The sequence below is a fragment of the Onychomys torridus genome, chromosome 5 (genome assembly GCF_903995425.1).
Source record: "Onychomys torridus chromosome 5, mOncTor1.1, whole genome shotgun sequence".
Taxonomy (NCBI): Eukaryota; Metazoa; Chordata; class Mammalia; order Rodentia; family Cricetidae; genus Onychomys; species Onychomys torridus.
The window spans coordinates 50,638,222-50,664,464 of record NC_050447.1 but is presented as its reverse complement, the minus strand read 5'-3'; the positions used below and the strand labels follow the sequence as shown (position 1 = coordinate 50,664,464).

Genomic DNA, 26,243 nt, shown 5'->3' with positions numbered 1-26,243 from the left:
GGATCTACTCTGGAGGGCCCAGCCCTTCCACTAGCCCTTGCTGGGAAGCAGGAACTGCCTCTCAGTGGCTTCCCAGAACATCCAATAGTGGGGCCTCATACCTGGCCAGTCCCTGCCCAAGCTGTTTCTGGTATGTGCCTGGAGGGTCCTGAGGCAGCCTGGGAAGGACAGGACAAGACTACTGGCCTAGTTCCTGCCATTGGCATTTCTGAGCCTGTGGGGGTCCAGAAGGCCTTCCCAGCCACTACCGTGAGAGGAGAAAAATTAAGGAAAATTAACTGCTGGGTCTAGAGATGGAGCTCCGTTGGTAGAGCACTTCTGTGGCCTGCACAAAGCCCTGGGTTCCATCCCCAGCACTCATAAACTGGGCATGGTGGCACATACTTGTAATCTCAGCATTCAGAAGTGGAGGCCGAAGTATCAGAAGTTCAAGGCCATCTTTGGCTACACCGTAAATCTCTAGGCAAACAGCTGTGGTACAGGTTCTGTGAATGACATTCCCCACCTCCTTTGACACCACCACACAGACACACCTCAGGGAAGTGGAAGTGGACAGTTTACGTGCTTTGGAGGTGAGATGGTGACTCAGGCCCCTGGGGACAGCCTCTCTCAGCAGTCAGCCCCTCCCCCCTGACCTAGACCAACTATCAGCTGGCCCCTGGGCACTGCTCTCCACGCTCCCTAGACCATTTTCCTGAGGCTCCTGGCAAGGTACTCCAGAGAAAGACTTCCTCCTGGGGGCTGCCACAGTGATCTCTACCCTGAGTCATTACCTTTAGGAGACTGCGAGCCCATGAAGAAACGTTGCAGATGGGTCAGCCAGGGAGCAAGGTGTCTGCAATGGGGTGACGGTCCAGAGGAACTGCCAGGAGGGGGTGAGCTGGAGAGGGAAACAAGTGGGCATGCTGGGAGGTGGACACCCTTCAGTTGCTGGAGGAAAGGCAGGGAAGGGTAAAGGCAGAGACGCAGCTCCAGATCTGGGAGACTGCAGACCAGTTCAAAGCAAAGACTGGGTGACTCTAAGTCCCCACACTCACTGGCTTTAGATCCCACTATCCATGTGTGATTTGGGGCAGATCACGGCACCTCTGCGTACCTGGTCCTCTCTTTGAAGTGGACTTTGAGTGAAATCGGAACCATAAGGTCTCTATAAGGACAAATGAGATCCAGGAAGTGCTGGGAACAGAGTCTGCGTGCAATGAGCATTTGAGGCTCTGAGGCAGATAGATGACCTCTGGCCTCTATGATTCCGGTCCTATTAAAAAGAAAGAAAATTAAGTGTCTGCGGGTCACTAGGCACCAGCAGGGTGCCGTGGATATCATGGTCGTGCAGGTGGTGGCCACTGCAACATGGTACCATGGCCCGTGGCACCCATGCGTCTACCAATGGTCCAGCATTGGACAAATATGCTGAGAGGTGACAGCTAGTGTCTAGCCCAGCTGCCTGTGCTGCATTCAATTGGCTCTACTTCGTTTGGTACTTGACGCTCAGGTGAAGCCACTTCTCTGTGAAAGGCTTCAGAGACACAGAGTGTCCCTAGTGTCCTGGGCCTGTGACTAGAGCCAGCCTGGCACTTGAGACATTTGGCCCTGGCAATACCATCCGAAGCAGCCCTATGTGCCCGAGGGCCCAAGGGCAGACTGGACAGGTGAAGGGCTGCTGAGGACGGGCTGCTCCATGCCGAAGCAGCCAGCCATGGTTGCCTTCTTTGGTTGTTGTCACTGGAGACTGGCCATCCGCCCCACAGCCAGCCATGGCGTTGATAGGTCCCCACAGCTGCGGCCACACGTGTGCCCAGCCATCAGCCTTTGGACAGTTCAGGGAGGGGAGGGGCTGAGTGCCGGCGGCAGGGGGGGGGGCAGAGGCCACAGCTGGGGGACAGCAGGTGCCGCAGCCTGGGTGGCTGCTGTGTGCCATCTGCTCCTTCTGCCCCTCCTCGTGGGTCCAGGAAGATGGGGGCTTCTTGCCTCTTCCTTGCAGACCCACACACAAGCCATCATGGGCCACTGGTCTTGTTGAAAGTGTCTCTGGACTTCTCTCCCTTGTGCAGCCAGGAAGGGGGTTAGGTGAGGGCTTCACTGTTTCTGGTCTGCCACCTGGTCGATGTCATTTACTGATCACCAGCCACAGAGGCTGGGCCACCTAGATTCATGTGTCTGCCAATGATGGGACCCTGAAATGGGGTGCAGGATGGGAAGGGCTGAGGGGGGATGCCCATAGTTGCCATGATGATGGCCAAGAGACAAGGGGTTCTGAACTGTGTGACTCAGTCTCCTCAGTCTTCGACGCCCCTGCCCATGGAAGATCTGTGGGCCAGCAGGCAGTCACTGGGGCAGAGGTCTGCCTTCTGCTCATAGCAGGCAGGAGTCTCTCTCCCCTTGCTGGCTCTGGAGAGCTGGCCACATGACGAAGAAGCAACTTGCGGAGGTCCACTTATCCTGTCTGACCACACGTTAAGATGGAAGCCCCAGGACTCACTGTCCCCTGCAAAGAATGGCCCAAACAAGGCTGCCCCTTGGGCTTCGCTTCATGGTCCTGTTCTGGAACCCTTGGATATCCCAATCCACCTGATACTCAGTTCACCCTGCCCATGGTAACCATCTTACCTTCTTCCTACCCGTCTGACCCTGAGCTGAGCACCTTGACGAGAGTTGTCTGGATGTCCTGAGCCTGTGGGTCACATTTGAGGGACCAAGCCCTAAGCACCCTGACATCCACAAGCCCCCAAATAGGTGTCACAAGGACCATAAGAGCAGGGGATGGTTAAAAAGATGGTTTCACACCATGAAGCCAGTTCACTCCCCCCACCCCACCCCCGACACACACACACCCCACAGGTCCTAGAGGAGAATCTCAGCTCTGGAAAGCTGGGACCATCACTCCCCATGTATCTTACAAATGCAGATACTCAGGAGAAGTCAGGAGAATTGAGATGGGGCCTGGAAACCTGCATGGTGGGCTCCCCCACAGACACTAGTCCTGACGAGCCCACCTTTGGCCTGGCTCTGCGCTCCACCTGTGCGTGGATGCTAGGCACCTGTGAGAACACTTGGGACTCCCACTGGATGGGTGGAGTCAGGAGCCCACCTGGCCAGTGGAAGCCCGCAGGCCCCTGCCCAGGTGCTGGCTCGCCAGCTCTGCCCTCAGCTGCGTCATCTTTCTCTTTCTTTTTCCTTAGCTGACAGGAAGGAGAAGGTTGCAGCAATGCCAGACTCTCCGGCTGAAGTGAAGACACAGCCCCGGTCCACACCCCCCAGCATGCCACCCCCACCTCCCACCGCATCCCAGGGAGCTACACGACCACCCTCCTTCACACCCCACACACGTGAGTCGTCCCCACCCCCACCCCATACTGTCGCAGCACACCGGAGCAGGGAGTGTGGAGTAGGTGGAGCCATTTGAAATTCTGTACTCTACATTTAACATAATGTGGCCCTGTGGCCCATTGGCAGCCTAACTTAGGCTCAGATCCCAGCTCCTCCAACTTACTGTGCAACTTTGCCTTGGCGACTTAACCTCTCTGGCCTGGCTTCCTCATTTATAGAGTGGGAGCCTGCTGTGGTTCCTGTCTGACAGCCGCTGTGAAAATGAACTAGGTCAACAGACATTAGTACCAGCCTACAAGCACTGATGTCTGAAGGCCCCGGGTACTTAGGCAGAGGCCGGAGCACAGCACTCTTAGAGGGGATTCCAGGGAGCCTGGAGCAGTCGTGGTACCTCTCTGCCATCGTTGCCTCTTTCCTTTGAAAGATTGTGACTTAGACTCGCAAGTGCTGCACAGTTGGGAAGACAGAAACCCCTAGGGTTGGGCCACTAAAGGGAACAATGCCTTGTGTCCCTCCCCAAGATAAAGGCTTGGGAGTGTATCCTAAGTGTTCTGGCGGCACCCCCACAGCGATCTTCAAAGACACGTACTTGAAGGACCCTACCCCAGTTCTCAATCTGGAGCAATACCCCTCTCCAAGGGAGGGGTCTCAGCACCTCAGCCTGATGTCACCTCGTTTCCAGGGCATGGGTGCTTCCTCTGGTCTCTCCATCCGTGGACATGGAGCACTGACTCTGCCCTTCAAAGATAGGTCTCTGAACAAAGCCCTGCTGTCTAGAGAAAGGCTGAGATGAGGAGCAAGCAGCTCAACCTGAGGCCAGCCTTGTCCTGTTGACAGGGTGTCAGGTTCCTGCTGTGGGGGTTAATATCATCTGCTTCCAGGTACAGGGGCATGGAGCCAGGACTGTCTGAGAATGTGCCCAGCACATGGCAGGTTGTCTCATGGCTGAATGCCCATATACACCTTCCAGTCTCTTGGGAGGGTCTGGCTCCCAGTTCGTACAGGATTAACTTGGGGCCCAGTGATTGGTGAGACCAGAGTGGGGACTCCTAGCTCTACCTCTTGTAGCTGGGACTCTACCCCTAGCAGCCTGCTGTTCTCAGAGGACAGATGCTCCTCCAGGCCAGAGGTACCTGTGCCTGTTCTCACATTCTACCTCCCATAGTGACATGGCTGGCACATAGTCACCTTTCCCTCCTTCCCTAACCGTCCTTCCCTCTGGGCTGAACTGCAGGTAGACTCTGGCTGCTGGGCAGCTTCAAAGCTCATCCAGTGGGTGAGAGGGGACTCTGTGGGACTGTGCCGATGTCACCAGCCAATGCCTTAACCTAGGGACAGGAATTGTTTGTTGCGGGGCTGCTGTGCCCCCTCTCCCGGCAGAGAGGCCATGACACACTTCCTGAAACAATGGTCCTCCAGATGTTTGGGGACCCCAAGCAGGAAGGAAGAACAGAGCGGCTGACAGGCTGATCTTGGACTCTAAGCTGTCACCGACCGTGAGGGTGCGCCTCCCCCAGTCTGCATTTCCCTGTGGACCAATTCTTATCCCGAAAGCTGGCCTGGACACCAGATGTTCCTGGTTAGGAGGGAGGATGGGATCAGCTGGGCCCTTCAGGGCTTTACTTTCATGGGGCCTGTAAACAGATGTGAGGGTGGCCAGTGCATGTGTGGTGCATGGGGAGGAGCTGTATCCCCTCTGCCCCTCAGTCCCGCCCTGGGGGTCAAAGCTGTGTCTGTAGAGTACAAAGCCTTCATTCCAGTCTGTGGGGCTTCAGACCTCTGGGGCTAGTTGGTGCATAAGTCTGAGGCTCAGGCCTCCTGAGGTCACCTCAGGTTTGTTCCTAATCCACATGGCTAACCACACCCCTGCACCTGGCTGGTGGCAGTCCTGGTAAAGCCTCTGCAGCCAGCTGCAGATTCCTACCCAGTGCTCCAAGCCAAATGAAGAGACTGACCTTGAACCTCCACTTGAGGGCTGTGGTTTTCCTGGCCCAGTGACCACCCTGGGCACAGCCTGGTCTCTGGCTGGGGAGATGGGCCAGAGGCTGAGTGTGGAGACCTAGGACAGTGCAAGAAGCATTGATCCAGACAATACTCCTCTCAGGCAGGGAACCCCTAGATGGGTTGAGCTCCCATCTGCCCTTGCGCACTTCTGAGACAGGGGCTCACTACCCCTGGAGCTGCTGCCTGTCTCCACTGACAGCCTCACCTAAATTAACTCAGAAATGAATCTCAGTAACTGAAAACACACAACTTGGGCCCCAAGTCGCTAAAGGACAGTGTTGAGGGAGTGACCAGGCACTTTCTGGGGGGATAGCTTTTAGGAGGTAGGTGCTGCTCATGCTGACAGATACCCAGTACAACCGTTATTTTGCAGAGGAGGAAACTGAGGCCCAGAGGAATGGACTGGCCCCCAGTGGCAACAGCATGGTCTCTGGGACTTCCACTAAGCAGCGGAGGGAACGGGCCGCTGAGGCGCCCTCCTGACAGCGTGTTCTTCTTATTTTGCTTACAGATGGCGAGGATGGACCTGCGACGTCTCTGCCCCATGGCCGTTTCCACGGCTGCTTAAAGTGGTCCATGGTCTGTCTCTGTAAGTAAAATAACAAGAACTATGGGCTTTAAGGAGGCCTCCTGGGTCCTTCTTGCTGCCTCTACACCCCCTTTGTTGGATCTCAAGCCACCTTAAAGACAAGAGCCACCTTAAGAGACAAGCCCTCTAAGGGCTAGAGACCCAGACCTTAAGACCATTGTACTGGAACTGTGGGACCTTTGCATGTGAATGCCTATTGAGCTTCATCCCCCCCCCCCCCAACAGCCAAACAGGCTGACTGGAACAGATGCCAGGACTATGAGGAGACAGTGGGGACATGTGTTAATGACAAGTCAAGCTCCACTGTTTCAAGAGACTCTGGCTCTCACTGTTGACAGGGTAACAATGGGCAGGTATGGTTGCCTGTGCCTCAGCTTACCCACCTGTAAAGAGATGCTGCCACAGTCTAGAGTGCTGAAGGTGATTCATGCTCCATGCCTGCAAAGCCTTATTGCCATGTCTGACCCACATCACAAGCCCTGTGGGCATCAGTCACTGGTGGATGATGCCACCAAAGCTCCCGGTGATACTCAGAATACTTGTTCCCATCATCAGGTGTTACTGTGCCTCAGCAGTCTTAACTAGGCCAATTAGCTGCATCTCCCAGGTGTGTGCAGCTGCCATGGAATTTCTGGGCTCGAAGAAGAAGAAGAGGTTACATGTGTTATTTATGTTCTATGTTGTCCTTCTTGCTGCCATCATCCTGGGCCATGCTTGGCCACACACTAGGGCCTGGCACACAGCCTGACTGGCCCTCTACTGTTGACTGATTCTTGTTGTGGTGATAATGGTGTTCTCCTTGTCAGGGAGAAGGACTGGAAGAACTGTTAATAGGGTCCGTGAGCCCCAGGCCAATTCCCACCCAAGCATCAAGGCTAGGGGAGCTATGGGGTGCTAGTTTGTGCCCCCAAACATCAGCCGAGGACACGTGTGCTGTCTAACTTAGTAACACACCTGTTGTGGTAATGAAAACACTTGTGCTGGGGGCTATTTTTGGCGTCTCTTTAGCTGCTGAGACTGCCCGGCAGCCGCGGGAGGGAAGACAGACAGGCAGTGAGGCGAACAGGCCACGGGGGACCCAGGCGCTCAGAGCAAGGCTGGTAAGCGGGCCTCAGCGAGGACAGGACCAGGTCAGGCTGGTTGTGGTGGGTGGCTAGATAATGTGGACATTGGCATGTCTTAGAAACTACTAAAAGGCCAAGAGCCCTGGTGATAAAATGCTTGGGTCTTAGGACACAAGTCCACCTCTATTAGTGAGGTCTCCGTGGCAACAAACCATCTCCTGGTTGGGTTGAGGTGACAGCAAGTGGCTGTCATTAGGTTTGACTGGGGCATGTGCGTCGGTAGCTGTCAGAGCTTACTAGTGAGAGGGAAGTCCATCCAGTGGGGTCCTCTGGAGATGGTGTTAGAGAGGCTGAGAACCCAGAGATGTTGGTATGCTGTGTGCAGACATCACTGACCACCCCAGAGCAAGAAGGGTGCTCCCCCACACAGACTTACACTGGCTGCTTCTACTAACACACAGCCATTCTAGAACTGACTGTGTATCCTAGGCCCTGGGATGGACTCTTGAAATCATTTGGGGAAACAAATGGGCAGGCTTCAGCTTCCATGTGCATACCCCTACTAGGACAGAGGAGCTGCTTAGAACTGTGTGTGGAGTGTTCTATGATTGGTGGCCTCCTCAAAACACCAAGCTAGCATGTGAGCGCGCGGGCCTCTCCCCACATGCAGAAATGTCTGTTCCTTAGGGTCAGCTGTCAAGGGGTACCTCACATAACACTCAACATGTAGAGTCTGTCAGGGTTGTGATCTCATGAGCTCCCAGATCAGTTGGTGGCATACGGCAGGCTCCATAAGCCCATGGCTTGGGAAACAAGGAAGATGACTATGCTCTGATCCTGGAGCCCACCTCAGAACTTCTGAGTGGCTTGGGACCATTGGCAGATAGACCTAGGTCTGGCCTGCATTGTACATCTGGACCGGCATTGCTTCCCCAACCCTCAAGGGTTTATGATATGGGGGTGTCTGAGGACCTGCGAGAGTCCTTGGATCAGGTGACTGACTGTCAGACTGTAGGTGAGGATAGAGGAATGGGGAAGGGTGTTCTCCAAGGGGACTGTAGCAGCAGCCGCACCCACATGACACCATAACAGCTCTGGGCTGGGTCCTGCCTTACACTCACATAGAAGGTAGGGGTCAGCCCTAGGAGCAGACAGTTGGGGGCCACCAGCTGGCTCTGTCCATGAACTATTTATCCCAGGGCCTTAGTGGCCCTGTCTGCTTTGTGGATCTAGAACATGCTTGTATGGAGCCACCAGCCCTGGCCCCAGGCGGTTTATCTGAGCTGGAGCCTCAGGCAGTTTCTGGGCAAGATAGAGCTGGTCACTGCACTAGCTAGCAAGAGAGGGCTATGTGGGGCCCACAGAGGGGTCAGAAACTCCAGGACTGGTGGAGTAAGATTAGGTCCCCATCCTGTAGTGTGTGAGCAGAGATGTGACAGGATCCTGCAAGAGGCACAGCAGCCACAGAGATTTGAGGGAAGGAAGGAGGGACTTAGGTAAAGGCCCCACCTCACCTTTCCATGCCCAGCCCGTAGGCCTCTCCTAGGGCTTGGGTCAAGATGTCCAGGCAGGTGTAGTCTAGAGTGCCTTGCTAAGGTACCCATTGCCCAAAGCAAGCAGATACCCCAGGGGCACTCAGCTGGAGTCTCTGCACTGGGCAAGCCTGGACGGACAGATCTTTAGTCTAGAAAAATGGGCTGCCTCTCTCCCTTGGCCCTTACAGCCCCACTGGGCCTCACCACAGGTGCAATGAGGTAACAGGAGCTTTGGGAGCTGTGGTCTTGAGGGCACCCCAGACCTACGCTGTCAGCACAGCCCTGAGAACCTAGCTTCTGCACACTCGGTCAAGGCAGGAGACAGTGGTGCATCCCTAAGGTCAGGGGGCATAAGACATGGACAAAAACAACAGTTGAGTGAGCCAGAGGTGTATGAACATGTGTCCATACCTAGAGGTAGCATTCATGACCTGTGAACTCTGACCTGTCTGCAGAGTCTGCTAATCATACCTTTGTCACTCAGGGCTGAGAGACAAGGATTCTGTGGCAGCCCCTGGCCTTGGCTCTGGTACTCTGAGTTGATGGCAGGGCCATCCAGTCAGCCATGGCTCAGTGATTGGCAGCCTTGATCCTGTAGCATGCTTATCAGCTGTGTCAAAATCCCCTGAAGAACCCAACCAACTCCTCCTGGGGGGTCTCAGTTGCTCTGCCTGATCTTGAGTCCCATCTGCTCAAGCACTGGGCTACTTGCCAGCAATGGTGTTACTCAGGCTTAGAAAGGTTTGGGGTCCTCGAGTATTGGGAGGCTCCCAGGACAGTGCTCAGAGCTAAGGAGAGTTGGGGCATTGCTCAGAGGTGGGAAAGAGATTGGGTAGAGGGTGTTGCTTGAGGCTGTTACAGCAGAGGCAGAGTTGTTGGCCTTTTCTTGGGTTAATGGGGGTGACTTCTCATTTCCCGTACCGTGGGTAAAGAGGCCCCCATGCTCGCTCACAGTGGAAACCTGAGCCAGTCTGGTAGGGTGGACTGGGCATCTGCTGCATGTGGAGGACCTAGAATATCGGCTGGTATGAAGGTCTTGACCTCAGGTCCAAGGTAAGCCCCCAGGGACAGTGTAAGCCAGCCCCACAAACATCTGTCTCTGCAGCTACTTCCAGGGTGTGATCCCTACCATCCTCCTGGCTGGGGTGTCTGGGGTGAAGGGAGTCACCTCCTCAGTAGCAGTTTGCATATCAGTAAGAGTGTAACACCCATGAGCACAGAATGGTTGCAAGGACAGAATGGCAGCTGTGTAGGATACTGGGCACAGCTGCTCTGGACTCCATTGTCATCACCATTGTCATCTGGGTCATTGCTGTCACTGCTATCATATGTACCTACAATCATAAAGTATATTGTTATGCCTTGCCCTCACGCTCCCCCTTCTCCTACAGTGATGAACGGCAGCAGCCACTCACCTACGGCCATCCATGGTGCGCCGTCTACACCCAATGGCTTCAGCAATGGCCCAGCCACCTCATCTACTGCCTCGCTGTCCACACAACACCTGCCCCCAGCATGTGGGGCACGGCAGCTCAGCAAGCTCAAACGTTTCCTCACCACCCTGCAGCAGTTTGGCAGTGACATCTCGCCTGAGATTGGGGAGCGTGTTCACACACTGGTGCTGGGGCTGGTGGTGAGTCTCCAGGTTATCAGGCACCCGTGTTCCCCACGACAGCCACTCTGCCACCTGCTCCATCATGATGTCCACCACTCCATTATGCTCTGCTCATCCCTCAGGCCAGACCCAGAGCCTCCTCCTTCCCAGGGTGGGAGTGGGGCAGCTAGTTCAGACAGTCCATGGGAACCTTTAAATGGGGTGGTCTCTCCTGCAGAACTCAACTCTGACGATCGAAGAATTTCATTCCAAGCTCCAAGAAGCCACCAACTTCCCATTGCGGCCATTCGTCATCCCCTTTCTGAAGGTAACCAAACCCTTCCTAGCTGGGGCCTCTCTAAGAGACCCCTATCCCCAGCCCCCTCCCTACCAAGTGTCATTCTCAGATGCCCAGGGAAATGGTGCTGACCACCAGATCCGGCTAGTTAGGGCTGGAAACTAGTTGCTAGACCTCATGAGTCAGAATGCACAAAAACCAGTGTATTCTTATCCCTCAGCAGATTTTTGAGTTGCCCACTCCATGCCAGGGGCTGTGCTGAGGCTCAGAGGATAGCATGAACAGGCAGGCAAAATACCCTAAAGTAATAACTTTGTGGGAAGAGAGTGCTATCATCGATCAGGTGTAGAATTTGGAAATGCATACAGTAAGGAAACATTCCCAGATCTCTCAAGGATGAGTATTTCATGGTGACTGAGACGGCTGGAGAAGGCTTGGGCAGCACCCTCCAAGAAACGGGGATGGTCTATCCAAAGGCCCTGGGGAAGGAGGGAAAGCGACTGTCCATGTGGCTGGAACAAAGTGCAGGGACAGGTGTGCAGAGGGCAGTGACCGGGTGATGACGGACAGGTAGGCATGTGATTGGACAGCAGGGCGACGGGGCAGTCAGATGGAGGATGCTATGCTAAACGCCGACACAAGCTTGGGACTGGGGCCACACGAATGGGTGGTGACACCGCACTGGGTCCCTTTGGCAGAGTAACCAGAGGCTCCTAGCAAGGCAGATTCCTCACCCCAGCCTGGACCCTCAGATGAGAAGCTGCATTTGTTTTGGGGTGGGGTGGGTTGGTTTTTGTTTGGTTGGGTTTGGGGGTCATGTTGTTTTCAGTGCTGGAGATGAACAGAGTCTTGTACATGCAAGTGTTCTACTGCTGAGCTATAGTTCTAGTCCTTTCTAACTTTGAGACAGGGTCTCACTAAGTTTCCTAGGCTGGCCTTGAACTCTTTATCCTCCTGCCTCAGCATCCAGTAGTTGGGATTGCAGGTGTGCACTACCAGGCTTAGTGAGATGCCAGATTTTTTTTTCAAGACAGGGTTTCTCTGTGTAGTTTTGGTGCCTGTCCTGGATCTCGCTCTGTAGACCAGGCTGGCCTCGAACTTACAGAGATCCTCCTGACTCTGCCTCCCGAGTGCTGGGATTAAAGGCATGTGCCATTGCCACCTGGCAAGACCTGGATTTTAAAATCTGGTCCTCTACACACACACACACACACACACACACACACACACCACACACCACACACCACACACCACACACCACACACACACACACCACACACACACACACACACACACACACACACACACCACACACACACACACACACACACACACACCACACACCACACACCACACACCACACACATACACACCACACACACACACACCACACACACACACCACACACACACACACACACACACACACACACACACCACACACCACACACCACATACCACACACACACACACCACACACACACACCACACACACACACACACACACACACACACACACACCACACACCACACACACACACACACACACACACACACACACACACACAGGTCCTCATGCAGGGCCTGTAACCTGTGACTCACTGCAGCCCTTCACTCTGAGAGGAGTGAGGATGGCATGCTTCCATCGGCCATATGATCTCTTTCTGCTTAGACCTCTCAGGGAGATGCTGGCATGCCCACACCTTAGGGCACCCACCTCCACTTACAGCTGGGATCCCAGGCTATGCTCCCTGCATGTCTGTGCTCTTCTTTGTTGTTGTTTGTTTGTTTGTTTTTGAGACAGGGTTTCTCTGAGTAGCCCTGGCTTTCCTGAAACTCACTCTGTAGACCAGGCTGGCCTCAAACTCACAGAGATCCGCCTGTCTCTGCATCTAGAGTGCTGGGATTAAAGGCAGGAGCCACCATCTCCCGGCCGGCCATGCTGTTTAGTCAAAGTTCGAGGTCAGACCATAGAAGCAGTAAGCTCTAAGATAGGATCCCCCACCAAGCTACCTAGCAGTTACTGGGCTGCCCACTCCTATGTACTCAGCCTCTGTAGCTGGAGTCCTCCCTTGTCTCAGGGCAGCTACATCAGTAAGGTTTTTAATTGCCTAATTTAGACCAAGAACAGATTTTAAGATCTCTGCCTAGATGCCCTCTTGAACCCCTGGAGGGGGACACATAGGCCCTGACACTGTCAAGTTAGGAAGCAGGGAAACAGAAGCCCTCACTTTTCCTGCTGGTACAGACCCAAGCCTGTATTTGTGCTTGGGTCTATAAAGGTCAAGGTCCCCACAGAATCCATAGTATGTGTCCTACCAGCCTCATTCCTTTGGCATCTCCCAGGGGGACCCCACATGACACCCCACATCCATTCCCCTCCTCCCTCCCACCCACACCTTGCTGGGCTCACACTGGAGCTGGTAGCAACAGAGCAGCCATGGGTGCCAGCACGTGGGCCCACCTGGCAGTCATTGGCAGTGCGTTGGAGGCCCTCATGCTCCTCACCCTCCACATACTGCTGACTCTGCCACCGCCTGTCTTTGGGATGCCATGCGCCTGCTTATTTTGTCAGAGCCAATGTTTGCAGCAGATGCTTGGTAGCATTGGCCACCCTGTTTATGCCTGAAATATCCCAGCTTCCACTGCCCATAGTCTCTATCCTCAGTACTCTTCCTACCTAACCTAGTTGGCATCACCCAAAGCAAGCACTGGGTGGAACACCTTGCCCAGAACTGCTTTGTCAAGGGACCCTCTCCATTTCCATTTCTCTCTGCCCACCTCATAGCTCACCCAGGACCTCTGTGTCTCACTGTTAAGAACATTGGTGGTACATCTGTCTCCATGATACAGGGCTCCTGGGATGGAGGGGCAGTAAGAGCCAAAGATAAAACCTAAAAATACGAGGTTACAGCCAGTCTTTCTAACCTTGTTGGCAAGACAAGAGCACTGGCCCCCTCTGCCCAATCAAAGGGCATAACTACTTTGCTGGTACAGCATGGTAGCAGGCCAGCCCCCGTTGTCTAGAAACAAGGCAGCCTGAGGAAGAGCTCAGGCAGCTCCAGGTGCCTCACTGCCCTTGCTGGATAGGGTCCCCTCTGGGTGGTCAGAGAATCAGCATAGCACCTTCCTGAATAGTCATGGACCTTCTGGGCATGCCATTCTGAGAAGAAACCGTTCTGAAGGTGTGGCTGGGCAGAACTTGGCTCCCACTGCAGGGCCCCCTTGGGTCCTTTCCTAGGCAAGATAGAACTGCCTGCCACACAGGTGATAGGAAGAACTGAATTAATTCACGTGGGGCTCACTGGAGCCTATCGCGTCAGGGCTTCCAGAGCTCTGGTTTACAGATGAGGCAGGAGGCAGCTGTGTGTCGTCCCAAGGTCACACATCTCCTCAGTAGGCCAACCAGGGTGAGTGGTCCGCCAAGTCTTTGATTGGACGACCTGTGGTGGGTGGGCTCTGCAGAACCAGGCATAAAAAAGACTCATGGCTTAGCCGTCACCATGGTGGCTGTATGTGCACTATGTATCCTCTGCCAGAGGCCCATTGAGAAAGATGGTTTAGATTTTCTGGACATCAAAATCTCTATGCCAAATGAAGTTGGGGCCCAGGGTGCCCTGTGACCAGCTTAGTCTGTCCTCTGAATGATGCCTGGGACTTCTGAAGAAAAATGGGGACTTGTTCTTTCTGGGTGAGCAGTGGTCCTGTACCCCTAGCCAAGGACTGCTGTGTATCTGAATGGTACAGCTAGACTACCTGATACCTAGGGTCTCCTCCACTCTGTTCTGCTCCCGCCTTCATGTAGCTGGACAGTGGGGCTTTTCAGAAGCTGCCCCACCCGAGACTCCAGCTCCCAGCTGGCCCCAGCTGGCCAGGACCCCAGATGTTTCCCCACCCTAACAGCAACCAGATGGTGCTCATGCCTAGCCCCCGCCCCATCATGCTGGCCAAGGAGAGGACAGGGTAGGTGGGGGACTGGTGAGGGAGGAGACTCTGGGCTACTGAGACCTCCCAGGACCTCATCCCAGCTCATGCTTCTGACGTGGTCGGCAGATGGTGAGCTGGCCCCCGTTCAGCTATCCAAACAGAAAAACAGGCTTGGCAGCGATACAGCGCAACAAAAATGCATCGGCTGCCTGACGGGCTGGGTGGATGCGCCAACAGGGGCTGAGGAGGCAAGGCTGGAGAAGGCTGCCCTGGCAGCTTTGAAACGCATGGGAAAGTTGTAGATTGTGTTGATTTACAAATACTTAGAACTGCTGGCTCTCCCAAGAGCCTGCCACTGGGCCCCCCTCCAGCATGCTCAGGGCCAGCCTGCCACCCTACCCACAGCAGCTCTGGAAAGGCTGACCACCAGCAGTTCCTGGAGACCCTGGTCCAGCACTAGGGTGAAGTTCATAGGTTTAGAGGTGGAGTCTGTGACCTCTGGTGGCCTCATCTGCGAATGTAGACTCGAGCTGTGATGTCATGACTGAGACTGGGGTTCATGCAGGTCATATTCCCCATGTGCTCAGAGCTGCGTAGCTGCAGAAAGCATACACTGATGTCTGAGGTCCTGCTGTAAGCTTTGTTCTGGGCTGAGGCTGGAGAGTGGGAGGCAGTGGGAAGAGAAGAGATACTTCTGTGGGGATCCTGGCCAGTGCATTTTGGGGGCCAGAGCAGGGACTCTGCATCAGTGTCGGGTTCTCTTGGCAACATCTCTGTTTACCACCACCCCATGTGTGTGTGTGTGTGTGTGTGTGTGTGTGTGTGTGTGTGTGTGTGTGTGTGTGTGTGTGTGTGTGTTTGCTTGCCTGCTCTCTCTGAACCTTGCTTTCCTTTTCTGTGCAAAGGACGGTATGGTGCCTGCTTAGGCAGGATGCAGGTAGGGAATCTTGGCTGCAGACTCTGGGAGGAAGCACGGTGATGTAGAAAGGCCATATAATGCTCTGTGACCAGCAGGATCACTTCCCACAGTGCTATGGGAAGGAAAGGAACCTGAGGGACCCGGAGTCCTGAGTCACACACAGGCAGCCCTGGGCTGTCTACTGGTCTCAACAGGTTATGTGGGCTTGCATACCAGCTGACAGGGAACTGTGCCTAAAGCCCCTGTCCTGCCTACAGGCCAACCTTCCACTGCTGCAGCGAGAGCTCCTGCACTGTGCCCGCCTGGCCAAGCAGACGCCTGCCCAGTACCTGGCCCAGCATGAGCAACTCCTGCTGGATGCCAGTGCCACCTCCCCTGTCGACTCTTCTGAGCTCCTGCTGGAAGTCAATGAGAACGGCAAGAGGAGGGCACCTGATAGGTAACAGCCTTTCACAGATTCCCAGGACAGGGCTGACCCAAGGCGGCCTCTTCCCGCCCATCTGCCTCTGCCAGACAGCTGCTCCAGTCTGTTGTCTACAGCAGGACTGATCAAGAGCTGCTAATACTGCCAGCTGGTGGGCTGGCGACATTGGGTTCTGCAGCATACGCTGCCCTATTGAGCGACGGACCTGGGGTCTCTGGGATCCCTGGAGAACAGCAGCTCAGGAAGGGGGTCTATCCACCAGAACTCATTTGTCTTTGTGCCGTTTGAAGACCCTGAGTGACCTGGAGCCTAGAGCCCTTGGTGGCTGGGTTGGACTGGACCCCTTGACTGGCCACAGAGGTACTGGTCCTACCACTGTACCACAGTAGGGACCACACCTGGCCATGGGACCCTGGATGTCTCCCTCCCTCCATTCCCCACCAGGAGTCCCTGAGGAGGTCAGAGTGGGGGACCAGAACCCAGGGGAGCTCCTCTGAGTTTCTGCCTCTACCCCATCTCTCCTCACCTCTGTTATTACCCTCTGTCCAAGACTGGGGCTGCTATCCATTGGCCACCTGTTTTCTTGGTCAGGACCAAAGAGAATGGGTCAGACCGGGACCCTCTGCACCCCGACCACCTCAGTAAGCGGTCCTGCACCCTGAGCCCAGCCCAGCGCTGCAGTCCCAGCAATGGGTTGCCCCACCCTACACCGCCCCCGCCACCACACTATCGCCTCGAGGACATGGCCATGGCCCACCACTTCCGGGATTCATACCAACATCCTGATCCCCGAGAGCTGCGGGAGCGCCATCGGCCCCTTGGTAAGCGGTGTGAGAGTGCCATCGATTCCTTGAGGTATGGACACAGAGAGTGAGTGAACCCATGTGTCTGCACGCCTGCACACGTGTATAAGCCTGCATGTGCTTGTATTGGAGAGGGTTTACATGCATTTTTTTAGGGTTCAGTCAGCAGCTGCTTGCACCTATGCTCCAGTGGAAGGCACTGCAGCTGTAATCACTACCGTATCCATCCAGTAAAGAAACAGGTATAAGGAGTCAGTGGCCACCCCAGTGCCCAGGTAGCCTGACTTGCCCCTTCTCACACACAGAATAGCACTAGGGCAGAGGGCCCTATCCTAGGAAGCAGCCTTTACCACCCTCCTGGGCTGGGCAGCCTAAAGCCAGAGTAGCTGAAGGCAAGGCTACCAGCAGGTCTGCCTGGCTTTCCTTGAATCCAGAAGTGGGCCATGTGACCTCTCTGCCTCAGTTTCTTTCTCTGTCAGAACAGTTGTGTGAGGACAGGGACATTGCTAGAGCACCTGGCACACAGTGCCCTCCAAAGCCCAGTTGCTGATGACAGGGACAGCAGCTGACACAGAGCACACGCACTCTGGCATTTCTCAGCCTGTACCCCACACCTCAAAGGAAACTGAGGCTCAAAGAATACAAGTGGGACAGCCATGGATGGTCACAGCAACACCTGCCTAGCCCAACCCCGCTACACCCCAGTGTGTTGGAAAGGAATGCTAGAGATGACCGTCCAGGGTCATGCAGGACACCTATAGGGTCCCAGACCAGGGTCAGCAGAGGCCTCTCCCTACCCCCCACATACTGTGGAAGCTTCCAGGGCCTGGACCTAGGCAGCAGGTGACAGTGTCTGGCTCACCACAGCCGGGTCAGGCAGGTGCTAATTCCCACTCGCTTTTGCTAATGCAAAAATAAACGCCAGCTGTCGCACGGATCTCAGCCTCTATTTTAGTTGGGGCGTTGGCACAGGCCCCTTGTGGGCAGCCAGAGAGAGTGCTGGATGACGGCTGTGGCCACTCCCTGCCCTTCTGCAACTCAAGGAAGGCATGTCAGGTTAGGGTACTAAGAGGTCCTTAGGCACTGATGGCAGCTTTAAAGAGAAGCTTTGCCCCCAGGAAGCCTGCGTTGACACCAGCTCACTGCACAGCCTCAGTTACCACACTGGAAGTATTTGACATTGCAGGAAAACCAAGAGAGGACCATCATGTCCCTCACGTCCAGTGGCACCCCACACCCTGCCCCACCCCATTTGGCCATCCCCGACGTCAGGGATGCAGGCTGGCCTTACATCATACACTGCCTCCCCCATACACTGTGGACAGACATGATCCTCACCAGCCTCAGTATGCTCATCTGTTACATGGGAAAGAGACCTTCCCTCCAAGGTCAGGGCAGAAAGAAGGGCACAGTGCTTAGCACCAAGCCCTGCTTGAGGATACCTCCTCAGGCTTACCAGGTCAGCTTGGGATCTTCTTTCTTACTTCTCACTATGTTAAGAACTAGGCAGGATCAGGAAACTGAGGCAGGGAGTGGCAAGATAAGGGCCCCAGGATCCCATGTGGAATGAGCCATCCTGGCTTGCTACTTTGTCTGACCCTGCTGCCAGTAGATCTGATCCCAAGACCACACTCAGGGCTGGTAAACACCCAGGGCAGAGTTCAGCCTGGGGACACAGAGGTAAACACAACACACCATCTTTCTCCATGGAGCTGACAGTCTGGGGGTAGAGAATAAACAGGGAAGTCATGTACCTAGAGACAAGAGACACATGGCCTGAAGAATTCCAAAGACTCTGCAGCTGTAGAGGGGCCCTGTGGCCTGGACTTTGAGGAATGCATAGGAGTACAGCTATTTGAGAGGAAGTCATAAACACACATAAGATGAGCAGCTGCACAGAGGCCCTGAGGTTTCTGGACCATGATAAGACAGACCCTTAAAGTGGATCTGGAGCTGCCTATCAGAAATGGGCAGAGAAAAGCAAGAGGAGCTGGATTGGAAGGCTGGTAGGGAGGGATGAGTGGCCAAGGCAGAACCAGGGATGACGAGAGTTTAACCCCTGAGGTAGGAATGGTCCTTAGGAAGTAGGAGGCGCCTAGGAGTAGATCCAAGTCAGGGCTTAGTTATGGGCAAGGGTGGGGTTTGGCATACGCATGGGGGCCTAAATGTGCATTGCCCTTTGTGCAGCCATGCCTGGGTCTCGACAAGAAGAAGTGATTGACCACAGGCTCACAGAACGTGAGTGGGCAGAAGAGTGGAGACACCTCAACAGTGTGAGTGTGCAGGTGGAGTTTGGGCCTCTGTGACTCCCAGCATGTCTGCACGACTCTGGAGCCTCAGGCTGGGGTGGGGAGCAACACTGAGTTTGGGCTGCTCTAGGTTCAGCATCTCCTGGCAGGACCTAGCTGAGGGCCTACTGTCTGCCTGTCCCTTTATGTAAACATCATTGTCTATTGTTGACCTATCAGGACTCTGTGAGAGAGACAAGGATGCTGAACCACGCAGACAGGCCCTTCTTCCTCCACTATTTCCTGCTCACAGACTCTTTTAAAGACAGGGTTTCTCTGTGTAGCTTTGGAGCCTATCCTGTAGACCAGGCTGGCCTCAGACTCACAGAGATCCTCCTAGCTCTGCCTCCCAAGTGCTGAGGTTAAAGGCGTGCTCCACCACTGCCTAGTGGTCAGACGCTCTTGCAGAGTAGAGCCCCTGTGGTGTTGTCTATCTTTGTGGTAGGTGCCTGAGCCTCTGGTCAGGCCACTGACCATGTTCTGATGTTCCTAGGAGCTCTGTTCCTCTCACCACCATGCACTCTGAAGTGTGGGTCCCTTACCTGCTTCTTTCTTGGGAATGTTCCCAAGGCAGATTGCTCTGAGTTTCAAAGGAAAGATCCTAAGCCTGTACCCTGAATCCAAAGAAGTTCCCATTCAAGTTGGGTGCCCATAGGCACTGGGAACCGTTTCACTTGTTTGTGGGGAGCCAAGGTAGATTTCTGTGCCCTGCCTTCAGGGATGATGTGCTGGCTCCCTGACCACCCCCTCCATGTTGGATGGCCAGATCTGGCCACAACCCCGGTTCCAACGTACTGAAGGCCCTGCCACCCACCTGCAGCTCCTGAACTGCATCATGGATATGGTGGAGAAAACACGGCGATCCCTCACTGTTCTGCGGCGGTGCCAGGAGGCTGACCGTGAAGAACTCAACCACTGGATCCGGTGCTACAGTGATTCTGAGGAAGGAAAGAAGGGCCCTACCCCCACCTCTGCCCGGCCCCTCAACAGCTGCAGTGGCCCTGAGGGGTCTCAACTAGGTGTGTACCAAGGAAGAACACAGAAGACCTGTAGTGAGGGGTTGCTAGCCCTACACAGTCTCTGTAGGATGCCACTAATTCCCCAGAAAGCTAGCCAATAGTCAGGCCTTACTTAAACAGAGAGCGTCACTTAGAAAAGGGGGCCCTTTTCACTTGCAGAAGTATGCACCTGGGAAGCTTGGATCTCCCAGGACCCAGTAGATACAGGCCAAGCTTAGGAGGTGGCACTTAGAGGCTTCTATTTACCCATCCACCACAGTGGTGACCACAGAAACTAGGGGAGGCCTAGGACATGCCCAGCTCCCTGCCTGAATCCATATCCACTGGCTATAGAGCATGCTGCCCCAATCCCCCTGACTCCCTGGTGGCATGTGATGTCCTATGTCCCAGGAAAAAATATTCCTTGCCTTTGAGCCCTGGCCAGAGTGGAAGGGAACCCAGTGTGGAAAAAGGCAACTGATGACCCCAGCTTGTGTATGACACTGTACCCCCATCCCTTTGTTTCAGATGTTCACCGGGATTTCATGCCCAGGACCCTCTCTGGCTATATGCCTGAGGAGATCTGGAGGAAGGCTGGTGAGTAAGGCTATAGGGACAGACCCTGGGGACAACTATAAGAAGTGTCACTGGCCAGTGGTGGTACACGCCTTTAATCCCAGCACTCAGGAGGCAGAGACAGTCGGATCTCTGTGAGTTCTAGGCCAGCCTGGTCTCCAAAGCGAGTTCCAGGAAAGGTGCAAAGCTACACAGAGAAACCCTGTCTCAAAAAACAAACAAAAAAAAAAAAGTGTCTCCACGTGCAGCAAGTTTGAGGATTTACACATTGGGCCACACACAGGAGTGTGCACAAAATGCATAAACAGAGAGAGAGAGAGAGAGAAGAGAGAAGAGAGAGAATGAGAATATACATAAATTACAGCCAGAATTACAGCCAGAGTTCACATAGTCCCTTCTGACTCCCTTGGATAGGCCTAAGCAAAGCCAAGGAGCAGACTTGTTGTCCTTAAGGCAGTCACTTGCCTGAAGTCTGTTAGAACAGAATCCTGGGCACTCCCCAGAACCTGCTGGATCATACTGTGGGGCGGGGACTAGACCTTACCCCCTGAAGATGCACACCAGAGTGAGGACCATTGACACTTGCAGGTGGAGGTTGAGCTTCAGAAAGTTTACTCATGACTCTATTCCTCTTGACCAGGGTTGCACACGTGTGCCCAGGACTTACATATTCATCCACATGTGGGATGTTTTGATCATACTCTGACACTCCTGAGACTGCCAATAAAGTTTACCTTAAGTCAGAGGGTAGAGCTAGCTACCAGCTGACCAAAATTAGCCATAGAGGTTTTGGAGGACCCAGGACGTATAAAGAGACACAGAGGGGCTTAGGAAGATGCTGAGCTTTTTGGATCGAGGAAGAAGAGAAAGAGGAGGTCACTGGTCACTTCACCACTTCTCTGGTCAATCAGGTTCTTACTCTGATACATGATTCCCGATTTTTTATTGATAAAGAATAATTAAACACTTCATCCACAAACCTGTCAGCAAAGGTATGGGATCCTTGGCATGTGCCTTTGTGTGCACACATGCAGTGTATGGTAGGCATGTATGCATACAACTGTATTTAGGCTCCTACCCAAGTTGTGAGTATGGAGGGTCCAGAACCCTAGGTAAGCTAGCCTGGGTGATTACTGGCCAGGGTGACCACCAGCCCACCTCTGTGCTTTACAGAAGAAGCCGTGAATGAGGTGAAGCGCCAGGCAATGTCAGAGCTACAGAAAGCTGTGTCTGATGCAGAGCGCAAAGCCCATGAACTCATCACCACAGAGCGTGCCAAGATGGAGCGAGCCCTGGCTGAGGCCAAGCGGCAGGCCTCAGAGGATGCCCTCACTGTCATCAACCAGCAAGAGGACTCCAGCGAGGTAGGGCCACTGGCCACCTCTACACCCCACTGCTGCCTCCAGGTGCACCGTGTTCTGAGGGCTGACCAGACCCCGTTAGAACACCACACCTGTGCAACCTCTAGGCCAATGAGCTCTTTGCTGTCACTGGTGGCATAAGCAACCATGCAGTCTGTTCAGCACTGCTTGTCAGTAAATACAGAGACCCATGAGGACTGGTGGGGTGTCTCTCGGGCCTTCCCAACCTGCAAGTAGCAGTAATTGAAGGTCCGGAGAGTAATGGCTTGTCTGGGGGGCCTGGCACATGTTAGGGCCCATATTCCATTGAAGCCTGTCGATATCAAACCCTCTGCTCTTTAACTTGTGAAAGCAAGAGGTTTAAGGAGACTTTTCAGGACCCTGGGGCCTCCCTCAGCTTCTGGCAGCTCAAGGAACAGGAAGGAGAAATCCATGAGAGCTATGACCTTGTGTGCCTGGATGTCTGGGCACTGTGCTGCATCCAGCAGGGTGGGCACAGGAAGACTTTCTGAAGACTGTTTGCTCTGCTCCACGAGTTTGGTTGGCAGGACATCAGGAAGAGAGGAAAAGCCCTTCTGGGAAAGTCATTCATGGGCTGCCCCTTAGGAAGGGCCAGATCTCCAACACTGGAGAGACAAAGCCAGGAGGATCCTGGGGCTCACTGGGCCACCATCTTAGCCTAACTGGTGAGCTCTAAGTCAGTGGCTCTCAACCTTCCTTGTGCTGAGACCCTTTAATACAGTTCCTCATGCTGTGGTGACCCCCAACCATGAAATTATTTTCATTGTTACTTCATAACTGTAATTTTGCTACTGTTATGAATCATATGTAAATATGTGTTTTCCCATGGTTTTAGGCAACCCCTGTGAAAGGGTCATTTAACCCCCAAAGGAGTCAAGACCCACAGGTTGAGAACCACTGCTCTTAGCCAATGAGAGACCCTATCTTAAAATAATGTGGACAGGATTCAGAAATAATAGCAGAGATTGTCCTCAGGCCTCCATACACACACATATATATGTACCCACACACTCATGTGGTCATGCACACATGCATATGCACACAGCATCTCAGAGCTGTCATGAGACAGGCAAAGAGCCAACTAGAGTGTTGGGTATTTGGAGGTGGGGATAGTTTGGGAAGTACATCACTAGATGTGACATCCAAGCAGATCTGGGGAAGGGGAGCCATCAAGTATCAGAGCCATCCTGACCAAGAGTCCAGCAAGGCCCTCCTGGGTGGAGCAGCATACACTGAGGAACAGCAGGCAGGGGTGAGGCCAGAGATTTTAGAAGCCAAATAGAGACAAGAAGTAGGCTTTGATTCCTGAAGCAGGGGCAGCCTCCCAGTCCCACAGCTCAGCCACCTTACAGGAATCTCCAGCCATCCCCTGAGGGAAATACAGTCAGAAAAGGGAATCCTGGTCGATGAGTACCTTTCCTCCCAAGAGCTCAGTGAGCGTTTGACAGCTCAGTTGCCTCCAGGGGCTCTAGAGTTCTTTCTTCTTCCTGGGTGAAACCCTAACTGGGTTTTAGCAGCTAGGTGTGGATGCACAGCTCTCCCCTGCAAAACACACACACACACACACACACACACACACACACACACACACACACACTCCTTTTCAGCAGTGGGCAGGTTATCTGGGCATGTGCATTCTGTCCCATTCTGACCTTTGCCCTCCTCCACATCCAGAGCTGCTGGAACTGCGGGCGCAAGGCCAGTGAGACTTGTAGTGGTTGCAATGCAGCACGCTACTGCGGGTCCTTCTGTCAGCATAAGGACTGGGAGAAGCACCATCATGTTTGCGGCCAGAGTCTGCAGGGCCCCGCAGCAGCAGTGGCTGACCCACTGCCTGGACAGCCTGATGCCACTGCCAGCCCCAGTGAAGCCGGCTCAGCAGGGCCTTCTCGCCCCTGCTCTCCGGGCCCACCAGGCCCACTGGATGCTGCTGTGCCCCGCTGACCTCCAGATCTGACGCCCAGCCCATGGACGCCATGCCCTGCCAACCTCCTGGCCCCACCTTGGCCCACCAGCTGCCTGGAGCTGGCCAGGTGGAGTCACTGCTGCTACTGCTTCTCTCCAAAAGAAAACACAGATCCAACGAAACTGCATCCATGCAGCCTCAGCTACCTGACAAGGTCTTGCCAGGACCTCCTACAGCCTCTCTTCACAAGCATCCTCAGAAATCACTGCGGAGCTGCAGACAGTGGCACCAGCAGAGTATGGCCGGCTCTGCCACTGTCTGCCCCCTGTGTCTGTCTCTCTGTTCCTGTCTCTCTTTCTGTGTCTGCCTCTGTGTTTCTCGATGTCTTGGTCTCCCCCTGTTCCCCTGCCCCGACTCTCCCTGTGTCTCTGACCCTCTCTTGTCTTTGTAAAGTCCACATGCTTTCTCTGGAATCAGAGAAACCGAATCGGTGGCTTTTCTTTTCAGTGAAGAACTTTTGGAGATTTTGTTTTGTTGGCAAACAAGCTACTTAGAAATGGACAAAGAACTGTGGGGTTCTCCCCATTCCTTGTTAGAAAGGGAAGAGACTGTGATTTCCTAAACGAGTTGCTGCCTCACCCAGCCAACCCCAGGGGATCGGCGCACACAGCAGAGATGCTGAGAACAATTCCGATTTCCAACTCAAGAAGCATTTTTTGGTTTCAGGTTTTATTTTATTTTTTCTTTAATGTCAAACTCTTTGGCTTTAAGTGAAAAAAAAAATCCAAAAAGTTTTTTTTTTTTTTTTTTTTAAGCAAAGGAAACATACCTATAAACTACCTTGCCAGCTAGCCAGCCAAGGATGCCAGACACACCTCGCTCCAAAGGAAATCCAAAAAGCAAACTCAAGAAATCAAAATCCAAAATTTATTTTTATCACTGCCAAAGTATTTTTTCATTGTCTTTCCATTCCTGGGTTTGTTTGGATGTTGGTCGTTTATTTCGGTTTTGATTTTATTGGGGGGTGTTTGGTCACTGGGATTTGGTGGGTTGGGCCAAGAAGAAACCCTTTGTTCCTTTTGACTAGTGGGCAGCATCCTTGCTGCGCAAAGGGGTCAGCGGCAAGGCCACATGACCCTCAACACCATATCCAGAAGCCCCAGTCAGCATGAACCTGAGCGTTATGTGCCCTAGGGCCATGTCCGTGTGTCCCTATGTGCAAGGGAGACACCTCCATCTGTCCTCACACCTTCTGTGACTTCTCATGACTCATTTTCCACTTGTGAAAAAAAAAAGTGCTAAAGTGTTCTTCCCAGAGAGAGCACAATTCCTAAATGAAACTGTGACAATCTTTCGGTTTGATTCTTGACTGCTTTTGAAAGCATAAGGTGACAGCGAATCACGCTTTCTTGGTTTTTCCTCCTCTACCTCTCTACGCTCCCATTCCCACCCACCTCCATCTCAGCCCTACCACCCCATCCCCAGTGTCTTGCTGTGGCTACCGTCATTTCTTTCAAACTTTTACAGAAAAGAAAAGGAAAAAAAAAAACCACATACAAGCCAGCAGCCACTCTCACCTCACCTGAAGACTCAAGCCCAGCTGTACATATCTCTGTGTTGCAACCCCAGTGTTCGTCTCCAGCCCTGGGAGTGATGGTGATGCTTGCCCACCTGCACTCCAGCCCTTGCCCACCCTGCCCTCTACCCACTCGACTCCTTCAAGGATTCAAGGAGGAAATGAAGGAAGGAGGCTCATGCCTGTACCAAACAGAAAGACAGCAGACACAGTCCGGGTCTGCACCTATGTGTGTGGCTGCAGTAAGCTGCAGGCCTAGCGTGCAATATGGGGGAATTGCTCCTGAACCCTGGGCCCAGGGGGCCCTGCCCAGAGCAAGGTGTGCAGCGTGTGTTAATGTGAATGTAAATAGTCTCCACAGAGGTCCCAACCACGGCATCAGTACCGAGGAGATGTTTGCCAAATAAAAAGAAATTAAGACAACCCACAGAAGTATGTGAAATTTAGGAAGCATTTTGGAAAGAATCTGAGCTATGGTCCTATGGGCTTGTTTGGTGGCTGGTATTTCTTCACAACTGTAAAATTCATTCTTTAAGAGAACATTATATGGAAGGATCCTGTTAGGCACTATCAACCTGGTGCTACCCCGAATGGAGCCTGACAGCAACCCTCGCTCTGAAGGCCAAGTTAGAGTTCATCCTCTGGAAGGTTCCTGAGGCCACAGCCCTCCAACCCCACAGAGATGTATTTTTGTGGGTTTCAGAGAAGCCAGGACACATGGCGGCCTCCTGCCCTTCCTTCTAGAGGACCAGTTGCCCTGAGCGTCTGCCTGTGAACAGAGTTTGTGTGCTGGTGGAGACCTGCCTCCCATGACAGGAAGCATCACTGGATTCCATTCCTAGATGCACCTCACACGGTGCTTTCTTGTCTCTGTTATCCCGTGGCATGCAGCATCCTTGGCCCTTCCAGGAGGGCAGGCCAGTGGCCATTCATAGGAAAAAGCTCTGGGTGGCAGGAGGTGGTGAGCACCATGTCTGTGGGATGAAAATAAAGCTAGGCCCTTGGGTTGTGCTTAAGAGCTGTAGTCTCTAGAG

The 26,243-nt window shown here is 53.7% G+C and overlaps 1 protein-coding gene across 3 annotated transcripts; it reads left to right on the top strand.

The window, feature by feature from the left end:
* The first annotated feature begins 3,053 nt into the window (after positions 1-3,053).
* Cbfa2t3 (CBFA2/RUNX1 partner transcriptional co-repressor 3) lies at positions 3,054-24,384 on the top strand. 3 transcript variants are annotated; one of them, XM_036188522.1, is made up of 11 exons: positions 3,054-3,326; positions 5,843-5,920; positions 9,911-10,152; positions 10,352-10,441; positions 15,514-15,695; positions 16,272-16,501; positions 18,671-18,756; positions 19,592-19,790; positions 20,298-20,366; positions 21,519-21,709; positions 23,402-24,384. In XM_036188522.1, the coding sequence occupies exons 1-11, from the start codon at positions 3,206-3,208 to the stop codon at positions 23,669-23,671; spliced, it is 1,758 nt and encodes a 585-aa protein (XP_036044415.1). In that variant the 5' UTR covers positions 3,054-3,205; the 3' UTR covers positions 23,672-24,384. The 3 variants fall into 3 exon arrangements, with proteins under 3 accessions (XP_036044415.1, XP_036044416.1, XP_036044414.1); XM_036188521.1 differs by lacking the exon at positions 3,054-3,326 and adding an exon at positions 4,660-4,829; XM_036188523.1 differs by lacking the exon at positions 5,843-5,920.
* The last annotated feature ends 1,859 nt before the right edge of the window (positions 24,385-26,243 follow it).